We start from the raw sequence: 19,711 nt of genomic DNA, 5'->3' as shown, positions 1-19,711 counted from the left end.
TTATAATATTTTCATAAAGCTTTAGGTACATTAGACCGAAATTAACAGAAAAAATTTAATTAATTTATATGTAAATTAATGCTCTTTTCATACAACATAAAGAACCAATCTAAAATTTATTTATTCCATAGGATTCTATTTATGTATATACTTATACCTAATTCAACGCAATTACAATATATTTTGACACTAACAAAGATTACGTATCTATATATCCACAAATCTCAACCAAAAAAGAATATTTGATAAGGTTCAATAACAGTAGATATACTTAGTCTTCCTTTTTGTGGAAGCAAGTTATAAATGAACATAAATTCTATTATTGAACTTATCTTAAGTCTACAATCTTTGATATTGTCCTTTTGTAAAAATTTCATCACACTTTTGTCATTTTATTGTATTCTGACACTCAAGAACATACAGAAATAAACTTAAATGAACTAAATAAATACAAATATAAAAGTAAATTTAACCCTTATGTGAATTCTTGTCAAACATATCTCTTTATAAATGAACTTGAAACTGTATTGGATTGTGTTATCATCAATTGGAATATTTTTAATAAAAAAATTGTATAAAGTTTTACAAAATTTACCTGTTTTTTCCCGGTCTTTTTTACGTCCGAAAATTGAAAAAAACATATTTTTGCAGTTTAGATAACACCTGGGAATTATTAAGTTATTAATAATTGCTAAATCTAAAAGATTTCGATGAAATATTTTATTCTTTCATGACTCAAAAAAAAATTTAACTCCAGAATATAGAAATAGTACAAAAATCTTTATGTTTATTCTAAAGCCAATTCTAGTTTTGCTCTCTATAACTATTTAAAACTAAAAATTTAAGATAATTTTTTCTAATCTAGATTCGATCGATACAAGATTGTTAACAATTTTTTTATAAATACATATATTGTAATTATTTTAACCTAAAACTGTAACAATTTTTTCATTTTAACTTTATATTTGCTATTAAAATCCTAGGGCGTAGGGTCAAATGAGGCCCTGCAATTATAAAGTTCACGAGGGTCATTAAACATAATTATTAACTTAAAAGACCTATTCGGCGGGTTAATTTTAATAGGCTTCGTCTACCATAAAATATCCTGTGCCACATTTCATTGAATTATCTTCAAAATTGCGACCTGTAATTTGATTACAAGGTTTACAGTGACGGACAGACAGACATAGAAAAATGATTCTGAGCCGATAAGTGTACTTAATGGTGGGTAAAGGACCAATATTATTGTGCGTTACAAATAGCACAAACCCAATTACCCTCCGTACTATAGTGGTTTCTATTTTAATAAAATAGATTTTATTAAAACTTTAGGGTCATAAAACGCTTAACTTTTTTGCTGTCTTTGTATTAACGACCTAAAAAAATCAATTATAAAAATCAAAGTTTTTTCCTTTTTTACACTTTCTTAAATATGAGCAATTTCATGTCAAGTGAGCCAACAAAAAAATCGTTTTGGATGGAATTTGCATTAAAGGTAGTATTCCAGTCACCAATTTTACTCATGAGCAAAACAGAACCCATTTTGAAAAAAAGATTCCAAAAATAGCAATTCCTCCTTTGAACAATATTTGCTAGGACCTTTAGGTGAAAATTTACATCCTTTTGTGAAAACCCTGTATGACCGAAATCTTCAACTTTGACACCCTCTAACTCAACAGTTCTTGACCGGTAAAGCTGAAAAATTGTGTCTACTAACCATTGTGAAAATTTTATCCAAATCTATATTTTGAGTTGGGTAACTTGACACGAAATTGGGTATATGTATTATTATGTAAGTAAATTTATTAGGGTTGGTCACAAAAAAAAATAAAAGTAAAAAACTTAATTGCCAAAAAATTTGTAAATATGTGTAAAAATTATTTTTGTATATCGTTTGCAATATTCTCTGAAAATATAATTATGTCAGCCCTGATTCTATTGACAACAGCTGCATTATTACATAAGTACAATATTAGCCTAGGGAGATCTAATCCTCCCTAGAATCTAATATATCCATCGGAGTTATCAGGAATTGACTCAATATGATTTTCCGGGACATTTTCTTTAATTTTCGATACTTTAGGTAGTTATGCTCATCTCCTTCTCCAATTGCTCAACTTGTTCTTTAGCATTTTTTTAGGTTTTTATAGGACTTTTAGGATTTAGTTATTTGCTGTTATAATCACCTGAGAATTTAGAATTGAAACCCAAACTTGTATTTGGTAGAACAACTCCGTATTCATATTGATACTAGGGAATGCAATCCCTCACCTGAGAATAACTTTAAATTTCTCTGCTGATTTTTAACTTTTTCAACCTTTTATCCAAGGCGTAAACAAAGATTACGTTAAAAAACTAAACTCCCTAATACTTATATACTTTTGGAGCATCAACAAAATATGTTTTTTATTTACACATAAATACGTTTTCCTTGTTCTTTTCCTTTTTCAGTTATTTTGTTGTTGTCTAGACCTATAAGATTTCAAAAAAAAACTTCTTATGTCAATAAAAAGTTTTAAATAAAGTTTGTTCTTTAAATACGAGTTTTCTGTGCTCTGTAGGTGGGTTCATTTCATACCAATTTTGTTCTTCCATTAACTACGTAATAAAAGAGGAATTATTTAGTTCTACGATGAAAAATTACCATATTTATTTGTTAAGGCAGCCGCCTTCAATTTCCTTCCATTAAGAAACCAAAGATACTGTCAACAGTTTTTTCTAGCATTTCGTGTTCTTTTCTATTTTTAAAATTTGGTGACGGCAATCAATGGTAGTCACATTAAATACATTTACTCTGCACCGAGAAGTAGTACATTGGATGGAAATTTAATTACAAATTAAATCATGGTAAATTTAAAAAATACATACATATATATATTTTTCTTTGGCATGCTTTCTTTCGCCTTGGTAATCGACTCATTTTTATGACCTTTTTTAGCCATGTGAATTATGTTGGCAGATGTACAAGTATACATATAAATGGTTTCCAATAAGAACGGGCATATAATAGTCTTTGACAGTAAAAATGCCCGTTTGTCGTTTTTCTATTAATTAATGATTAGCTTTACTATGTCAAGTCATATAATCGATCAGCACGATCAATTTATAAAAAAATGACTATTAGTTGGTGTTCAAAGTGTTCCCTTTCACATTATAGCGATGATTTTTGAAGCTAAACAGTTGTCTAAAATTTAGCCGGCAAAACAGCATATCATTAACATTAGTCCGAATATAGAAGAACATAACCTCTTTGGATTATTATGGCAACAGTTTTTTGGAAAACCCTTTTATTTGTAATGTAAATTTCAATGGCAAAATCTTCTTGCCGATAAAACCCAACCAAATCTTGCAAGTATTTTGACAATTAAAGAGCAATTAAATATTTAATGGCTCATTAAACCTTAAAATGAATTTGTTTATCCATCAAATTTATTTTTATTACTCAAAACAAGTCGTTTAATTTGCACAAGTGGTAAGTACATTCGCATCGTACCTTCAACATGTTGTTTATTTTCTTGTGTATATAAAATAATTAATAAACCAACAACAAAACCCACGACCTCAAGTAAGTACTATTATTGTGCCGCAAATTTTAGCCAACATCTAAGAAATCCCCTTTAACGCGTTCTCTATACATTTTAATAATAATTTTCCACAAAGATTATGGCTAAAATTATGGTTGAATGAAATATTAGAGGTTGTGCTAATAATTATGCGACACATTCAGACAGTTTTTTTAAAAATTTTGTTAATTAAGCATAAATTTATTAACACGTAAATTACCATAAATATCGTGTTGGGTAGAAGAGGGAACATACCCAATTTTTTTTTGGGACGTTCTCGAATTAAAACCACAATACATATTTGTATACCAATTTTTTTATTCTAAAGTTGGCTTTAGTTTTATCTGTTTTTATCTTTTCTATGCTCCCGAACTGACCAAAGACGGCGATACCGCACCACATATTTGGAAAATTAGGGAATTGTTATATTATTATTTCAAAAAATACACGAATTAAATTTTATTTTGCTGATATATACTTTAACTGTATTTCTCATTAACATTTATCAAAGGTTTATAAACTAAATTTTGTATGAAAACCTAAACCAGATATTTAGGCCCGTATTCAGAAAGAAGAATGTAAAACAATATTTTTAAAATTTTAAAAATTGTTTTCTTTTCTTCTTTCTAAATTTGGACATTATTGTTTAATTTACATAACAAAAAAAAATTAAAACAATTTGCGACTGATATTGTTTTACATCACAGGTATTTCTTATATTTGGACATGTGCCCCAGGGGCATTTCAGGATTTTAATTTTTTCATGCTTCAAATTATAATATCAAAATAACTATTATCTCTTATTGTTCACAATTATTGACATTCTATAGCTAACCAATAATTTTTTCAAAAAAAAAAAAAAAAAAACTAAACAAGTTAGCAAAACAAATTCACACAGTGAAATATTTTCACAGCCCTTTGAAAAAAAAAATTAATCACGTCTGCGTACCATAATATGTAATACTTATTAATCTTTGAAACTTTCAGGGATAATAGATAATTGATAAACGAAAATATAATTTGATAATGTGATAAAATCGATTACTTGGTAATCTAGTTATTCGGGTTTGACAGATGTGCTCCTATGGCCAATGATCCCCCCTCTACCCAAAAGCCTTTACAATAAAATAAAACACAGCCATAAACATATTTCAAGAAAATCAAAGTTATGATTATCTTTTGCAAACAACTCAAAAAAGATTATATCCAATTTGGAGTTATAACAGAGCACCAAACGTTAACATACAAAGACCAAAATTGTGAAGCTGTTTAACAAACATTGACGAAAATGAAATTATAGGTTTAAAAGTGAAAAATATAACACATTGTTTAAATATAAATAATTCTTGAAACAAAAAAAATCTCAACCCAAAACCAAAAATTTCTTTTTTTTAATGCTACCCAAAATCCTTTAATGGTTTCGACTAAACAAATATTTAATCATGCCTAAATATATTGAAAGAAAAGTGAGACATTATAACCAAATACTCAGCTTTTCAAATATTTGCCCATATTTGTTTGTATATAATATTTTATTACGAACAGGAACAATAAAAATTATTGTAAATGTTTAAATCTAATTTGAATTTTATTCTTCTTTTTATTATATTTGCAGATCCTATTATACACGCCGAAAATTTCGTCCTATTTACGCCAAAGTAATGAACAGTTATGCAAATGCACATCGAAAATCCTCCACGTATCAACGTTATGCTGGCGCGAATTCATTAAGTTTAGTAACGGGTCTTTTGCCCTTCACATCGGAAATGGCACTTTTTGAATTTCCGTTTAATGAACTTTTGGTAAGTAGCTATGTTGAATGTATATCCGTCTGTCGTTATGCAGACACATACCCAGCAAACATAAAGTTAAGTTTTTATTAATAAAAGGACTTTTTCATTAAAAATGGTTAGAAAATTAAAAACAAGAACCATTAAAAAATATTTTAAAACAAGTAGGAGAGTATAGTCGGGCATGGCCGACCATATGGTACCCTACACCATGAGTATATTTTTACAATTTTTACTTTTATAAAATTTTTATTTTTTGTAAAGAAACTTTTATGTTGAATATTACCATAATTCCAAAATATTTAAGCCATTTATTGATAAAAAACTAAAATTTCTAAATGAGGCTTTATATAGCTCAAATATGGGCCGATCCTCGGTAAATTTGGAAAAAGGATATATTTCTAAATAATAGTTAGTTTTGTTGAGTTTCATTGCGATACAAATGGTTACAAGTCAATTTTAGGCGTTAAAGTCATTTTTTGAAGGGGGGTTTGTATGGGGGCTAGGGTCAAATATAGGCCGATCCTTACGAAAATCTGCAGCATCATTTATACTTATATAAAACTTACTTGTGCCAATTTTTAGAGAGATAGCAGTATATTTGACGTAATTATAGCATAAAAAGTTCAAATCGGGAGGTACGGTTGTATGGGGGCTAGGTGAAATAATGGACCGATTTCAACCATTTTCAATAGGCTTCGTCCATGTGCCAAGAAACATGCTTGGTCCAAATTTCATCAAATTATCTTGAGAATTGCGGCCTGTACCTTGCGCACAAGGTTTACATGGACAGCCAGCCAGCCAGCCGGACAGACGGACGGACGGACGGACATGTCTTAATCGACTCAAAAAATGATTCTGAATCGATCGGTATACTTTAAGGTGGGTATTGGACCAATATTTTTGTATGTTATAAACATCAGCACAGACGTATAATACCCTCCCCACTATAGTGGTGTAGGGTATAAAAAATCATATTTAAATAGAATAATGAAATATCAGATATCATACATATACATTCATAATATTATAATTCACAATTTAAGAATCTCTATGTTTTCTGGTATATTGCATACATATTCCTAGATTGAAAGTGATTTGAAATTTTATTTACATACAAACATACCAATGAAAATCTTGTGAACTTTTTATTTGTGTTTGGTATTGATTAAATTTTAACAGATTTGGGCTGTGTTAACAAAACGTCAACAAATGGCTTTACTAATGTGGACACATGGTGAGGAAGCTTTAGCTAAATCTTTAGTAGCATGTAAGCTTTACAAAGCCATGGCTCATGAGGCAGCCGAAGATGATTTGGATACAGAAATTTATGAAGAATTACGTTCCTATGCCAAAGAATTTGAAAGTAAAGGTATGAGTATTTTTGTATGAACAATTTAAGTCTCTATATATTTGTAAAACAATATTTAAAACTAGAAATATTACAATTACGAAATAAACATAGGCATTTAAAACTATGATATCTAAATTAATTTATTGAAAATAAAGATTGAATTTATTGTTAATATTAGAGAATGTAATTAATTTCCCTTAACTGTTAACATTATTGACTTTAAGTATAATTAAAAAATATATGTCTACTTAAGTATTTAATAATGTAATACTCTCATTAAACATTTTTATTAATTTGTTCTTCTATTAAAATTTTTTGTTACGACTAGGTATTAAATTGCTAGATTTTAGCTACAGAACAGATGGCGAAAAGGCTCAACGGCTGCTAACGTGTGAACTACATTCATGGTCGAATCAAAGTTGCCTTTCTCTGGCTGTTGCCGCAAATCATAGAGCATTACTAGCACATCCATGCAGTCAAGTTATTTTAGCCGATCTATGGATGGGTGGTTTACGTACACGGAAAAATACAAATTTTAAGGTAAAACAGTAAAATTTCAAAATTATTGACCTATATTTGAACACATAAAATTCTTCAAAAGTGATAAATATTTTATAACTTTAACAAATTCTGTGGAGTTCAAGATTCAATTCCCAAAAAGAAGCTTATTTAAAAGATACACAGAAGCACAAATGTCTATTCTAGGTCTTGTTATGTCATTCCGTTTGTAACACATTGGAATATTATAGATAGAACGTCAAAAATATATACATATATTCTGGGTTCTTATTAAATTCTTAGACGTTCTTTTTTCGTATTTGATTTTTTTTTTTTATTTTTCGTATTTTTTCGTATTTTGAATTGAGGAGATTCTTATATGGTATTCTTTTGGTTACATTTATTTAAAATTCCTTCTATATATTAATGTATTATATTATTTTGTGTTTTGTAGGTTATACTGGGACTTGTCTTGCCATTTTATATTAAACATTTGGATTTTAAATCCAAGGAAGAACTTCAGCAGATGCCTCAGACTGAGGAGGAACATTTGGAAAATCAAAATTTAGACAATGACGACTCCGATCGTTCACATCCCGATGCTGAGGTAAGTACAATCTTTAACTCTTTTTATCAGTGGGTTTAAAAAATCATTCGAAAATAAGTTTTTGTTGTTGTTCGAACTTTTTTTTAATACATTTTTATGTAATTCTACTTTGACATTTATTGTTAGTGTTCCTTTTTAATTCTATTCTTTTTTTATATTTTGTGTTCGTATAGAGAATTTCGTTTTGTTTTTAAATTATGAAAAATTTTATAAACATTTTATTTCTACTTAAATTTAACTATCTTAAATATTTTATAGATTTGAATCGACATCATATTTTCTATATTTTTAATTTATGTATTATAGTGTATTAAGTTTTACTGTTTGGAATTCTTTTGTATTAAAATAATTATAATTCAGATTTGGAATTCTTTTGTATTAAAATAATTATAATTTAGATTTACCAAACTTTCTTATATATATTTTTTTAATATTTCTACTACTTACTTTTACAATCAATAACTTAATAATTTACTTTAATCGTACTACCAAATTTGTATACTACTGTCGTTTCGAACTACCACTTGTTTTCTAGAATCCTCTTGCAAAAGCGAAAAGATCTATATCTTTGAAATATAGGATGGGCAGTAATAACAATAACGCTGAAAAGGTAGTAATATCTAAAACCTAAATAGTAAAATGTTTTTGTTTTTCTTCGTAAACAAAAAAATAATGAATATTATAACTCATTATCTAAGATTGTCTTCAATTATTAATTAATGTATTCGTAACAAAAATTTTATGTTTTCAAATAGATATTTTTGTTCTTTTCTTTCGTGTCTTGAAATTATTTATTTTTTCTATTGTATTAAATAAAAGAGTCTGTAAATGTGAAGAACTAATGTGATTTGTAAATAATATACTAAATGTTCATAAATTAACATTATGTATTTGTTGTGTTTTCTAAATGTTTTACTTTCTTTTAAAATGTTCGTAATTTATTTATTTACTAATTTTAAAGTCTTTTTAATATAGTATTTTTAAGAAATATATATTAAAATTATTCCTTTTCTACATTAAAATATAATAACAATTGATTCCACCCAATTAAACTTAAAACCATATAATTTTAGTAATTGTACTAAAATTTATTTAAGAACTATTTAGCAACTCTTTTTGTAGAATATTTTAGAACTGTAAATGTTTACTACAAAATTTATTTAATTTCAACATCCGCCTGCTGTTGAAAAACAAATCAAGATTCTAAAAGACATAAATGTACGTTTCGTTAACATTTACAAAAATGTAGACTATGTATCAAAAATGACAAAATGTAAGTTTTGATGTACATTTGTATGTATATAACATATATAAAAATTATTGGAAAATTTTTGCAAAGACCAATTGTTGAAATGTTACGCTCATTTGAATAATATGACAAAATTGCCCAACTTTGACCTCTTTTTCGGCTTTTCTTCACCGATAAAGCTGAAAATTAGTTTCTGGACAACTATTAAATTCTCCTATATATTTCTACTTTTCAAACAGTTATAACAGTTAAAGCTGTGCAAAATCGTTCATTGATACTCCTCGATTTTTTTAGCTCTTTTTGGTCGAAATCAATCGTCTTTGAATTATATAAGGACCCAGAATGTACATATATACTTCTGTGGTTCCAATATTTTGATGTGTTACAAATGAAGTGACCATATCAGTATACCACTATCTTTTTTGATGGTGGATATTAAAAACTAAATACATAAGTTAACCGGTAAAAACTTGGACTATAATTTATAATGATATTAAGATAAAATTATACAAATGTGGGAAATAAGCCATTAATTTAAAACTAAACTACGAGTTTAAACTACATATATGTGTTAAATCTTGAATTTTAAAGTTTATTTTTGTGGATGATCTATTAAAGATATTTGAAATCAAAGCAAATACTATAAACGTTTTAGATATAATCTTCTTTTTATACCCTACACCACTTTATTGGGGAGGGTATATTGGGTTTGTGCTGATGTTTGAAATGCACAATAATATTGGTCCTATACCCACATTAATGTAACCAATCTTATCAGAATCATTTTCTGAGTCTGAAATCGATTTCTGAGTCGTCCATGTAAACCTTGTAATCACACTAAAGTTTGCAATTTTCAAGATAATTCAATGAAATTTGGTACATGATCTTCCATTAAGAATAAAATTTGGCACATGATTTTCTATGGTATCGTAGACGAGGCCTATTGAAAATGGTTAATATCGGTCCATATTCACCTAGCCCCCATACAATTGATTTCGCCGAATAGGACTTTTCAGTTCATAATTATGTTTAATATACTCGTATCTCGACAAAAAGCTGCAAAACCATGTTCTATACTAGCCTTGATGATCATCATGAACTCAAAATTCTACTTAAATGTCGACAGTTTTATTCAACAATTAATGGCTTAAGTATATTTGAGGCAAGGCACAATTCAACTTAAAGCCGGAGGTCTACACTACGCGTGGATACAAATACATTAATTATACTTTTCGACAAATGTTTTATGAAAACCAAATCACATTTTATTTTTGTAACAGGTGTAGGCTATTATATAGTCGACCTTGTCCGACTATAATTTCATACTTATTCATGTTGTCTTGTAAATAACAACATATGTATGTATGTAGTTATCTATTTATGTATTCTAATACCTATTAATTTAACTTTATATATAATTATTTATTTGTATTTTATGTATTCTAAATTATTGTGTATTGATAATAAAACTTAACTATTAATGTGGTTGTCTCTAGTCCTCGAAATTTTTTATATTTTTTATTAAATTGTTCATGCATTTTATACCTCTAGTCGAAAATTACTGTAAAGTTTGGAAATAAAAAGGAATCATTCCTTCAAAATTTCTTCTGAAAGACACTATTTTATAAAATTCAGTAAAGTTACCCCGTTTTTATAGAGAAAAAGAAAAGGAAAGATATTGATGTCCTCACCGTAAATGAAACTTTAGTTCATTCTAACTTATTGTTCATTTAAAGTCTTCTGAGAAGCGCATTCAATGGAATATCAGTTTAGCATTATTAAAATAATAAATACTGTGGGCGTATCCTTGTAGACAATTTCTACATTTTTTGAAATTAAAATTTTTTGAACTTATCCCGAAATGTTGACTTTACTTTACATCAGTCTTTTATCCGCCATTTACTCTTCCCGCGAATTTGTGTTTCAAGCACAGCCACCACATGCATCCCGAAGGAACCTCAACCAACTGACCAGCCAGGACATAGTCCTGCGGGCAACTGGCTACCCGTAGTACCAGATTATGCGGTGCTCTGGTATGACCTCTTTTCAATCTATGCAAGGATTAAGCCAAACAGTAGACTGTAACCAATTTTTTAGTCCCGGCCTGACTAGAGGTATTGGCCACCTCTTAATACCCCGGGATTGCAATAACACCAAGGTGGAGGCTTCACCAAGGTAACATACCCCCGGGGGGTATAAAAGTGTACGTTGAAAATTTTTCATTAATCGTTTTATTGAAATTAGTTTTTTCTCCGAATCTTCATTTAATTTGTTTGATATGACATTAAATACGCCATTCATATAATATCAAATTAGAGTACATTTTCTTTGTAAGAAAAAAATCTAATAATTCTTCGTAGGAACATGCGAAATTTCCATGTTCATGCATAAGTATTGTTGTTACGTATTAATTTTAAATAGATTTATATAAAATACTCATACTACTACTGCATTTTAAAAACAAAATAATAAAATTATTAATCTCTAATTCTAAATTATTTTTTATGTGCATATGTATATCTTATTTCTTATTTCTACATTATTATAAAGACGCATTTAATCTATAAAAAAATTCTTTTTCTATATTTTGTTATTTCGTTTTTACTTTTGTTAAAGTATAAATTATTACAAATCGAAACAAAAATTGAGAAATCATCACCATCCCCAAATAATAGTTACGCTAATTCCACCAATGTAAGTTCAAACTTGTTTCGAGAAGGATTTTTTAATATAATTGATATTAGAACGTAGACAATATCCTACAAAAAATATAATTAGCTTAAATTATAATTTCGCAAATAATTAAAGTACTAGTTCCTTAAAGCATGCATATAGTCCAGATAGTTTTAAAAAGTATGTTTGAAAATGCTGACAAAACAGTAACGAATAGTTTTATATTTAATTAATTCATTATTTTTTCAAGAAATAGGTATCTATTTCTTGAAGAAATAGGTGAAAAGTTACACTCAATAAAAAAAGAAAAAAAAACTATATAACTTTTTCACCCTCTCCACTCGGAGACCCAAAGGTCTCCGAAAAAATAAAATATTCCTCTAGTAAAGCCCAAAATGTCGCCTAAGTTACTCCCACCTACATCTCTTAGTGCATCGTGGAATCTTTTGCCTAGCCATTTCATTATCAGTCTCTGTATTCTGGGACAGTGGCATAGAATATGCCTTACTGTCTCCAGTTCCTCTTCGTCTTCACACAACTTGTAAATACCCTGTGTGTTATTGACTCTATAATCCCTGAAGGCTCCAATTGCTCTGTGTCTGGTTAAAATCCTTATACTCTTCCTGTGAAGTCCCAATAGTACTAATAGGAGATTAATCTCTAGTTAAAAGAAATCCGAGCCTGAGAGAAATCCGAGAATGTCCTCGGATTTCCCCTCCAACTATATTCGGTAATTTAAAGCACTTTATATTTATATTCTTATGAATATACTCACACAAAATTTGGCGATTTTAGCTGTTATGGCATCGCAGATATATTCATATTGGAATTTTGTTATATGAAAGATGCTACGCTCACTATTGAAATTACTCTCATTTGCCTTAACCATTTATATCGATGTTGACAGTGAATTTTAGGTTAATAGCTGTTATAGATTCCGAATTTTTAGTTTTTGATTACTATGAGAGAAATTACGCTCACTGATTTTAGACCGACCACTTTTTCCCCCTTAAAATGCACCTTGATACTTAGTTACTAGTACAAAATTTGCTCACTCTAGCTTTTATAGTTTCTTAGATATATAAATTTTAGTATTTTATTAATATGGGAGATTAGTATAGAAATTTTAAAATATTTTTATTCACAATTTTACACAAAATTGATCTGGTGCACAAATTCTGTGATAGTTCACGTTTCACCACTTTGTTCGCTGTAATAAAGTTGAAATACAATTGTATTTTTTTGGCTTTCAAGGTTTACTAGTGCTTACATTTTAATAAGTAACATATATGTAACTTTAAAATAGGTGACCATAAAATATATTTAAGGCCATCATCTCAAAAAATGGTCCACAGTGGACTATTTGGTTTTTATTGTTGTTTGCATTTAAGTTAATGAATAATGATTGTCAGGTTTAATCACAAGTTATTAACTCAAAATATTCAATAAAATATACGTGTGGATTTACATATATACGTTTTATAATATCTTAGATATACATATGTATTTGTACTTATATTTTACTTGTAGATAAATATATAATATTTAGATACTTTTGTTCTCACTTTATTTCTATAATGTTTATAAATACATATGACGTTTTCCAAATACACCTTAAACAAATATTACAATTTCCAATGTTAATTAGATTAGTTTGTTAGATTTCTTTTATTTAAACTCTTAGTACAATATATTTGTAAAATTAATTGATTTATTTTGTTTTAAATTGATTTATCGTGAAATTCCGCATTGAAACCTTTGCAGGCACTTTTGGCGGATACATATTCACTGCGTGATACCAAAGTACATGAAAACGGAAAAGTGAGTAAAAGTTTTTGAGATTCTTCATACATATAAATACATACATACGTACAATACAAGTAATAATTACGTAATTATCAATTCTTAATTTATATAAGTACAAACTATGTTTAATATTACTTTTTTTTTAAATTTATTGGCAAACAGTTAAGAAAACCAATGCAAAATAGTAATGAAAACCAAGACACAAAGAAATGTCTATTCCAATTGAAATTTTATTAAAAGCACACATCTACACAAACACTTTTACTTTTTAACTTCTTTAATCTATCTTTATTCTCTATCTGTATTAAATTATTTTACAAATTATACAAAAGTATTTAGTAGAACGATGTAATTCTGTAATAAGTCCCTTAGAAATCTGTAGATCACTGAAGTAAAAAAGTGCATAAAGTAATTAAAACAATAAATAGTAAAATTTTTAGAAAATAGTTTAACACTTCTAAAATCACTACCACCAATACATATTAATATTTGAAATTTAGGAAAAATCAAATTGAAATTGAGCTGCCAATTGTCAGAGTGTTATTTAAATCTTATTTTATTTGTGTCTTTATAGTCGTGTATCCATTTTTATTTCTACTTACACCCTGTCTCACTGATAACAATTACAAACAATTATTACTTTTTATTTATTTAAATAAATAAGTTTTTATTTGATTTATTTTTTATTATTATTGAAATAAAACAATTATCAAAATATTTATATTTACAAACATTGTATTGAATGTTTTAATTATTTTCTTTGTATGCATTTGTATCACCAACTACGGTTAATTTCAGGTTAATATCACTGCCGGGGCGGAAGAACCACCCTCCAAAGTTAGTTTAACGTAAAACTGTTCATTCATTATAATATATTGAGTATTTTCGCTTCTATTTAAACTTTCTTACAACTTAAATATATTATTGCACTCTGTGAATTTAGATTATACATAGTTATTTAGCTGATGCAATAAAATGCTTACTTTCCATTTTTATTATTTTTTATACATTCTAAACGATATTTTATTATTTTGCTTTTTTGTTTAGTCTGAAATGAGACTTTGGGCTTATAATAATTTAAAACAATTTCGGAGCGTTTAAAAAAATTAAAAAAATCTCTGTCACTTTTTAATAAGACAGTAAATTTTATATTTAAAAACTGTTATGGACCTAGCACTAATAAGTTTGGAGCATTATTAAATTTTTACTTAGTTTGAAAGGCCAATATCATGTGTCCTTATACATAGTGGGTCGGAATGATTATAACAAAATGATTCTGGGCAATTGGCCCAGAATCATTTCTTGAGTCGATTAAGCCATGTCCGCCCGTCTAACCGTCTGTCTATGTAAACATTGTAATCATACTACAGGTCGCAATTTTTAAGAGAATTGTTCGAAATTTGGTAGAAAAAAAGAACTATTGTTAAAGTACTAAATGGTAAGAATCCATGCTTGAAATTGTATTACTCTTTTGAGTGAAAAATGTGGCGTAAATCGTACTGAATCACGACTTCACTTCAGAAAATAAATGGAATGGAAAATATGGTCGGCCAAGCCATAATTTAGACATAACCCAATGACAATGTTTCGGAAAAAAATATCGGAAAGTTTGTATTATTGATGCCTGGTATCCATGTCGCAAATAATCTATTAAGAAGTAATTCCAAATAATTTATTAAGAAGTAAGACTTTGCCAAATGTTTTTCAATAGGAAGACACCCCAAAATAAGAATACCAAAAGTCTTTTCATCATCATGGTTAATCAAATAAATCCCTTCTAAAATAGAACTTGTTATCTTATAAAAGATAACATTTTTAACAATTTTTGGTATATACTTAACAAAAAAGCTGCTTTTAATTAATTATTCATTAGCATATCAAGTTATTTTTCTAACACAGTTATGACATTTGATGAAAGAACTTACCACGCTTGCTTATAAATCACTACTTAAATAAGTATTTACAAATAAGTAGTTAAAAGTCAGTGGTATTATAAGTAAGACTAACGAACAAAAAGCCCCTGTTCGTGTGAGCATTTCTTTTGTTTTCTAAAACAAAAATGCTTTTTAACTCCTTTTTTGTAAGTTGTTATTTTTAATCGATCGTGGTAAGTAATTGCCTCTAATGTCATCGCCGTTTTAAAATATTGAGTTAAAATTCTAATGAATAAATAGTGAGAATCGCCTTTTAACTCATTACTTTTTAATGTAAGTTTTTGTTGTGTAATGTCCGCGTTATGTTAAAATAAATAAAAATACTTTTTACCAATTAACTAAGATTACTTCGTCGAGACCATGACACAAACTTGATAAAAAGCAAGTTTCTCTTACAAAGTATAATTGCAAACCATCTTTAACGATAACTGCAAATACAAGCTTCTCCAGTTATTATTTTTATTTTTAAATTATAATTTCTATAAAAAGCTTAAAATATATACATTTTTAATGAGTTCTAAATAAAACTTTTTTCATTTCATATAATAGTTTTTATATTTAGTAGTTTTTTCATTAACTTTTCTTCAGCTGCTCGTAGTAATGTATCACATTTATCAAGAACTCTGCTCATCACAAATGCCACATTAGAATATAAAACACAAGACTGTTCCAAAAATATACAAAAGAAAAATTTTAAATTTATAACAATTTAAATTCAAAACTCTTTAAGATTAACCCATTATCAAGATTTACCAGCAAAATGTTTGATTTTAGTTAAAAAAACAACTTTTATTACAACTTTATTTTTTTAAAATTTTTTTTTTGGAGCTGTCTATCGTTACAAACAGAACTTACTCACTTCTTCTATTGCGCTTATGTCATAAAATGAATATTTGCAGCTTAAATTAGCTTTGTATGCCATGTAGACGCAGTAAAATACTTTAAACTTTTCTTATATTTCTTTATCACAAAGGAATGATTTTGCTTAACAAAAATAAACTTATTAAAATTAAGTAAAATAATTGCTATAAATAAAACAACAAAATTTTTATTCTAATAATTATCGGTAAAAAAAATATAAACAAATAATTATAAATATTTAATATGTATTTTATAATCTTAATGGGAAGATGGTTGATTAATTAGTCGTGTTTCTTAATAAGTAATTGTATATATTTATATTTTTTGTAAATAATATTTAGTTTTATTCTTCTAATACGTCTTGTAAATATACACATATTATACAATGAAATTTAAATTTGTTTGTAGTTTGAAAAAGTGAAAATGTATTTGAATGTGATTTTAGTAATAATAATTTATTAATCTCATTTCTTTAATATTTATATTTTGATTTTATTTTCTTTTTGTGTAATTTTTTTAAAAACAAAAAACATTTTTAAAAATGCCAGGTATCATTGACGGATTCGGATCCATCACAATTTCGAGAATTTTTTCATACAACCGATTACGAAGTTAAGCAGCATCAACCCTTAAGGCTGAAAAAGAAAGTGTACGAATTCTATACAGCACCTATAACGAAATTCTGGGCTGATTCGGTGAGTTGCAAAAATTTTAAACATTTTTAAGTTTAAAAGACATATCATATCTGATTATTATAATTTTAAGCTTATAGAGAAATATATTTAAACAGTTTTTTTTGGTTTTTTATATTTTTAAGATAATTTTGGATTTTATATGTCACTAATATAAAATACTTAATACAAACTCTTAAAATTATGAAATTATTTGAGATCCATAAAGATAGCAGACTTTTTTCCGTAAACTACTATCCTATTCTGAATTAAAAGTGTCACAGTGTCCATAAAAGTTATGTCACTTTTCAAAAAGTATACTAATCATTTTAGGTATAAAAAGTAAACACACTTTCCGAATAGAATTCCTCCAGACTTTAGTTTATTTGGCATGTACTTAAGATTTCGTAAACAAATCCCTGAATAACCTGTGGGGTCTTTCAAACACCTGTTTCCTCAATTTAGATTTTTCTTGTTGTATGTGCTACTTTTTACTCATAAACTTAATGTTACAATTTTCCTGTAGTTGTTTTTAATTTACACTTTACTTCTTATATATATCTGTTTAATTAAATCAATTAAAATCCTGATTTATTTTTAATTTTAATTAGATGGCGTACATGTTTTTCTTATTAATGTTCACGTTTACTGTATTGGTTAAAATGGAACAAAAACCACGATGGCAGGAAATGTATTCGATTGCATATATCGCAACATTGGGTTTTGAAAAAATTCGTGAAATAATTTCCTCAGAACCAGTGGCAATTACGTAAGTTCTGCTCTTGTTAATGTCGAACATCTATTAAATAATTATTATTGTTTGGTCTTTGTTTCATTGAACAGACATAAATTTTCCGTTTGGGCTTGGAACATGTGGAATCCTTGTGATGGTGCGGCAATTATACTATTTTTCATTGGTCTCTCATTGCGTTTTCGACCAAATACCATGGACATTGGAAGAGTTATTTATTGTGTTGACAGTATCTACTGGTATTTAAGGATTTTAAATATTTTGGGTGTTAATAAGTATTTGGGTAAGTATATCTCAATGACAACATATACTACATATGTATGCATATAAGTATGTTAATTTATATATTTTTAATGCTCAGGTCCACTTGTAACAATGATGGGTAAAATGGTTAAAAATATGATTTATTTTGTGGTTCTACTCGCTGTGGTCTTAATGAGTTTCGGTGTCAGTCGTCAGGCCATTCTATTTCCCAATATGGAACCTACTTGGCGTCTTATACGAGAGGTAAGTTTTATAGCTCGTTTATTTCAATGTCCGTAACAAATTATTTTCAACAATTATTCGAATTATTTTTGTGTGTGCGTGTGTGTATATAATACGTGTGTGTCCTAATCAACCATGAGATATTTTCCAAAGTATCGAATGATTTACATTAGATTTTATGACTTTATAAATGCATACATACTTTAATAGAGACTTTTATTATAATTTAATTTTAAGTTCTTTTTAGACAAAAACGTAAACATAAGTACACAAATATTTATATATATCTTAGAATTTCCAACAATTCTTATCATCACAATCATTTGTAGAAAAACCCATTGCAAGATATTTGTGTTTATTAATATCTACTAAATATGAATATCATGTATATTATTATTTTTAAATCGCAGAAATTCACACGAAACTTTGATATATCAACCAGGGTTGTCAGATTATTTTATACTTTCATCGCCGATTTCAGAAATGTTTAGAATAATTTAGAATAAAAAAAACTATTGTATATTTATGTATCCGTTTACCTACTTTAATAATTATTCTACATATTATAATAGAATTTAAAATACAATTTAAACATTTTTTATTTAATATTATCTTTTTAAATAACTTTGTGTTTAAATAAATAAAGAATTTTTATTAGTTTATCGCCTTAAACTCGCCTTGTCGCAAAATGCAATTTTTCGTCGCCAAAGACATAAATAAATCGAAAAGTTTGGCGTGAAATCTTCAGATCTGACAGTCCTGTACCTCGTTTCTGTAACTCTTGCATTCAGAAATTTCTCGCATGAAACAGTAAAATTGAAGAAAAAACAATGTGAATTGAAACAAAATATCATTTCTCGCATGCAAGCGTTTCTGTAATTTATTTTTGTGAGAACTATCTGTTATTTTAGTTTTTTGAAGCAAGTTATTGAAAATTTGTGAGTAAAAGTTTTTCTGTGAGAAAATGTTGTAAGAAGTTACTCACATGAACTGTCAAAAGAACTCACATTTTCAAACGGCGAGGAAAGTAAAATTTTAAGAAAAACGAGTTTAATTTAAACATTATTTCTATGAAATTATGAAAAAGTAATGTTATTTTTATAATTAGTTAAGAATAAAACTAGTATTGTTAACAATTTTTTAGAAAATAGAAAGAATTTTCAGCAAAATCTGAAAAAGTACGTGGACATAAAATTAGAATTTTCAGGAGATATAATATAATTTTTATACTTTTCTTTATTTTATGTTCGTTTAAAAATTTATTTGACAACAAAAACGAAATTCGTGTGAATCTTCTCACTTTTAGCTACAGAAACACTTTTTACTCGCAAATCGAGAAACGATGGAATTTTTTGTTTCTTAATTATCGATGTGAGAACTCCTCACATAAAGTTACAGAAACGGTATACTCATATCAAACATGCATTCAGAAACACATAACGATTTTTATTTATTTAAATAAACTATG

The 19,711-nt window shown here is 27.5% G+C and overlaps 1 protein-coding gene across 18 annotated transcripts in view; it reads left to right on the top strand.

The window, feature by feature from the left end:
• LOC111675331 (transient receptor potential cation channel trpm) overlaps positions 1 to 19,711 on the top strand; it is a 178,842-nt gene that overhangs the window by 143,206 nt on the left and 15,925 nt on the right. For 8 of the 18 annotated variants that reach the window (XM_046955460.1, XM_046955458.1, XM_046955462.1 and 5 more), the window contains 12 exons: positions 5,179 to 5,365; positions 6,536 to 6,725; positions 7,036 to 7,247; positions 7,660 to 7,812; positions 8,348 to 8,422; positions 11,678 to 11,755; positions 13,499 to 13,555; positions 14,339 to 14,377; positions 16,884 to 17,030; positions 17,618 to 17,775; positions 17,850 to 18,040; positions 18,119 to 18,264. In XM_046955460.1, the coding sequence (XP_046811416.1) occupies positions 5,179 to 5,365; positions 6,536 to 6,725; positions 7,036 to 7,247; positions 7,660 to 7,812; positions 8,348 to 8,422; positions 11,678 to 11,755; positions 13,499 to 13,555; positions 14,339 to 14,377; positions 16,884 to 17,030; positions 17,618 to 17,775; positions 17,850 to 18,040; positions 18,119 to 18,264 (1,633 nt within the window). The remainder of the gene's footprint in view (positions 1 to 5,178; positions 5,366 to 6,535; positions 6,726 to 7,035; positions 7,248 to 7,659; positions 7,813 to 8,347; positions 8,423 to 11,677; positions 11,756 to 13,498; positions 13,556 to 14,338; positions 14,378 to 16,883; positions 17,031 to 17,617; positions 17,776 to 17,849; positions 18,041 to 18,118; positions 18,265 to 19,711) is intronic. The other 10 variants (XM_046955466.1, XM_023436085.2, XM_046955467.1 and 7 more) reach the window with 7 other exon arrangements.

Source organism: Lucilia cuprina, chromosome 6 (genome assembly GCF_022045245.1).
Source record: "Lucilia cuprina isolate Lc7/37 chromosome 6, ASM2204524v1, whole genome shotgun sequence".
Classification (NCBI taxonomy): Eukaryota; Metazoa; Arthropoda; class Insecta; order Diptera; family Calliphoridae; genus Lucilia; species Lucilia cuprina.
This window is presented reverse-complemented; position numbering and strand designations above follow the sequence as displayed.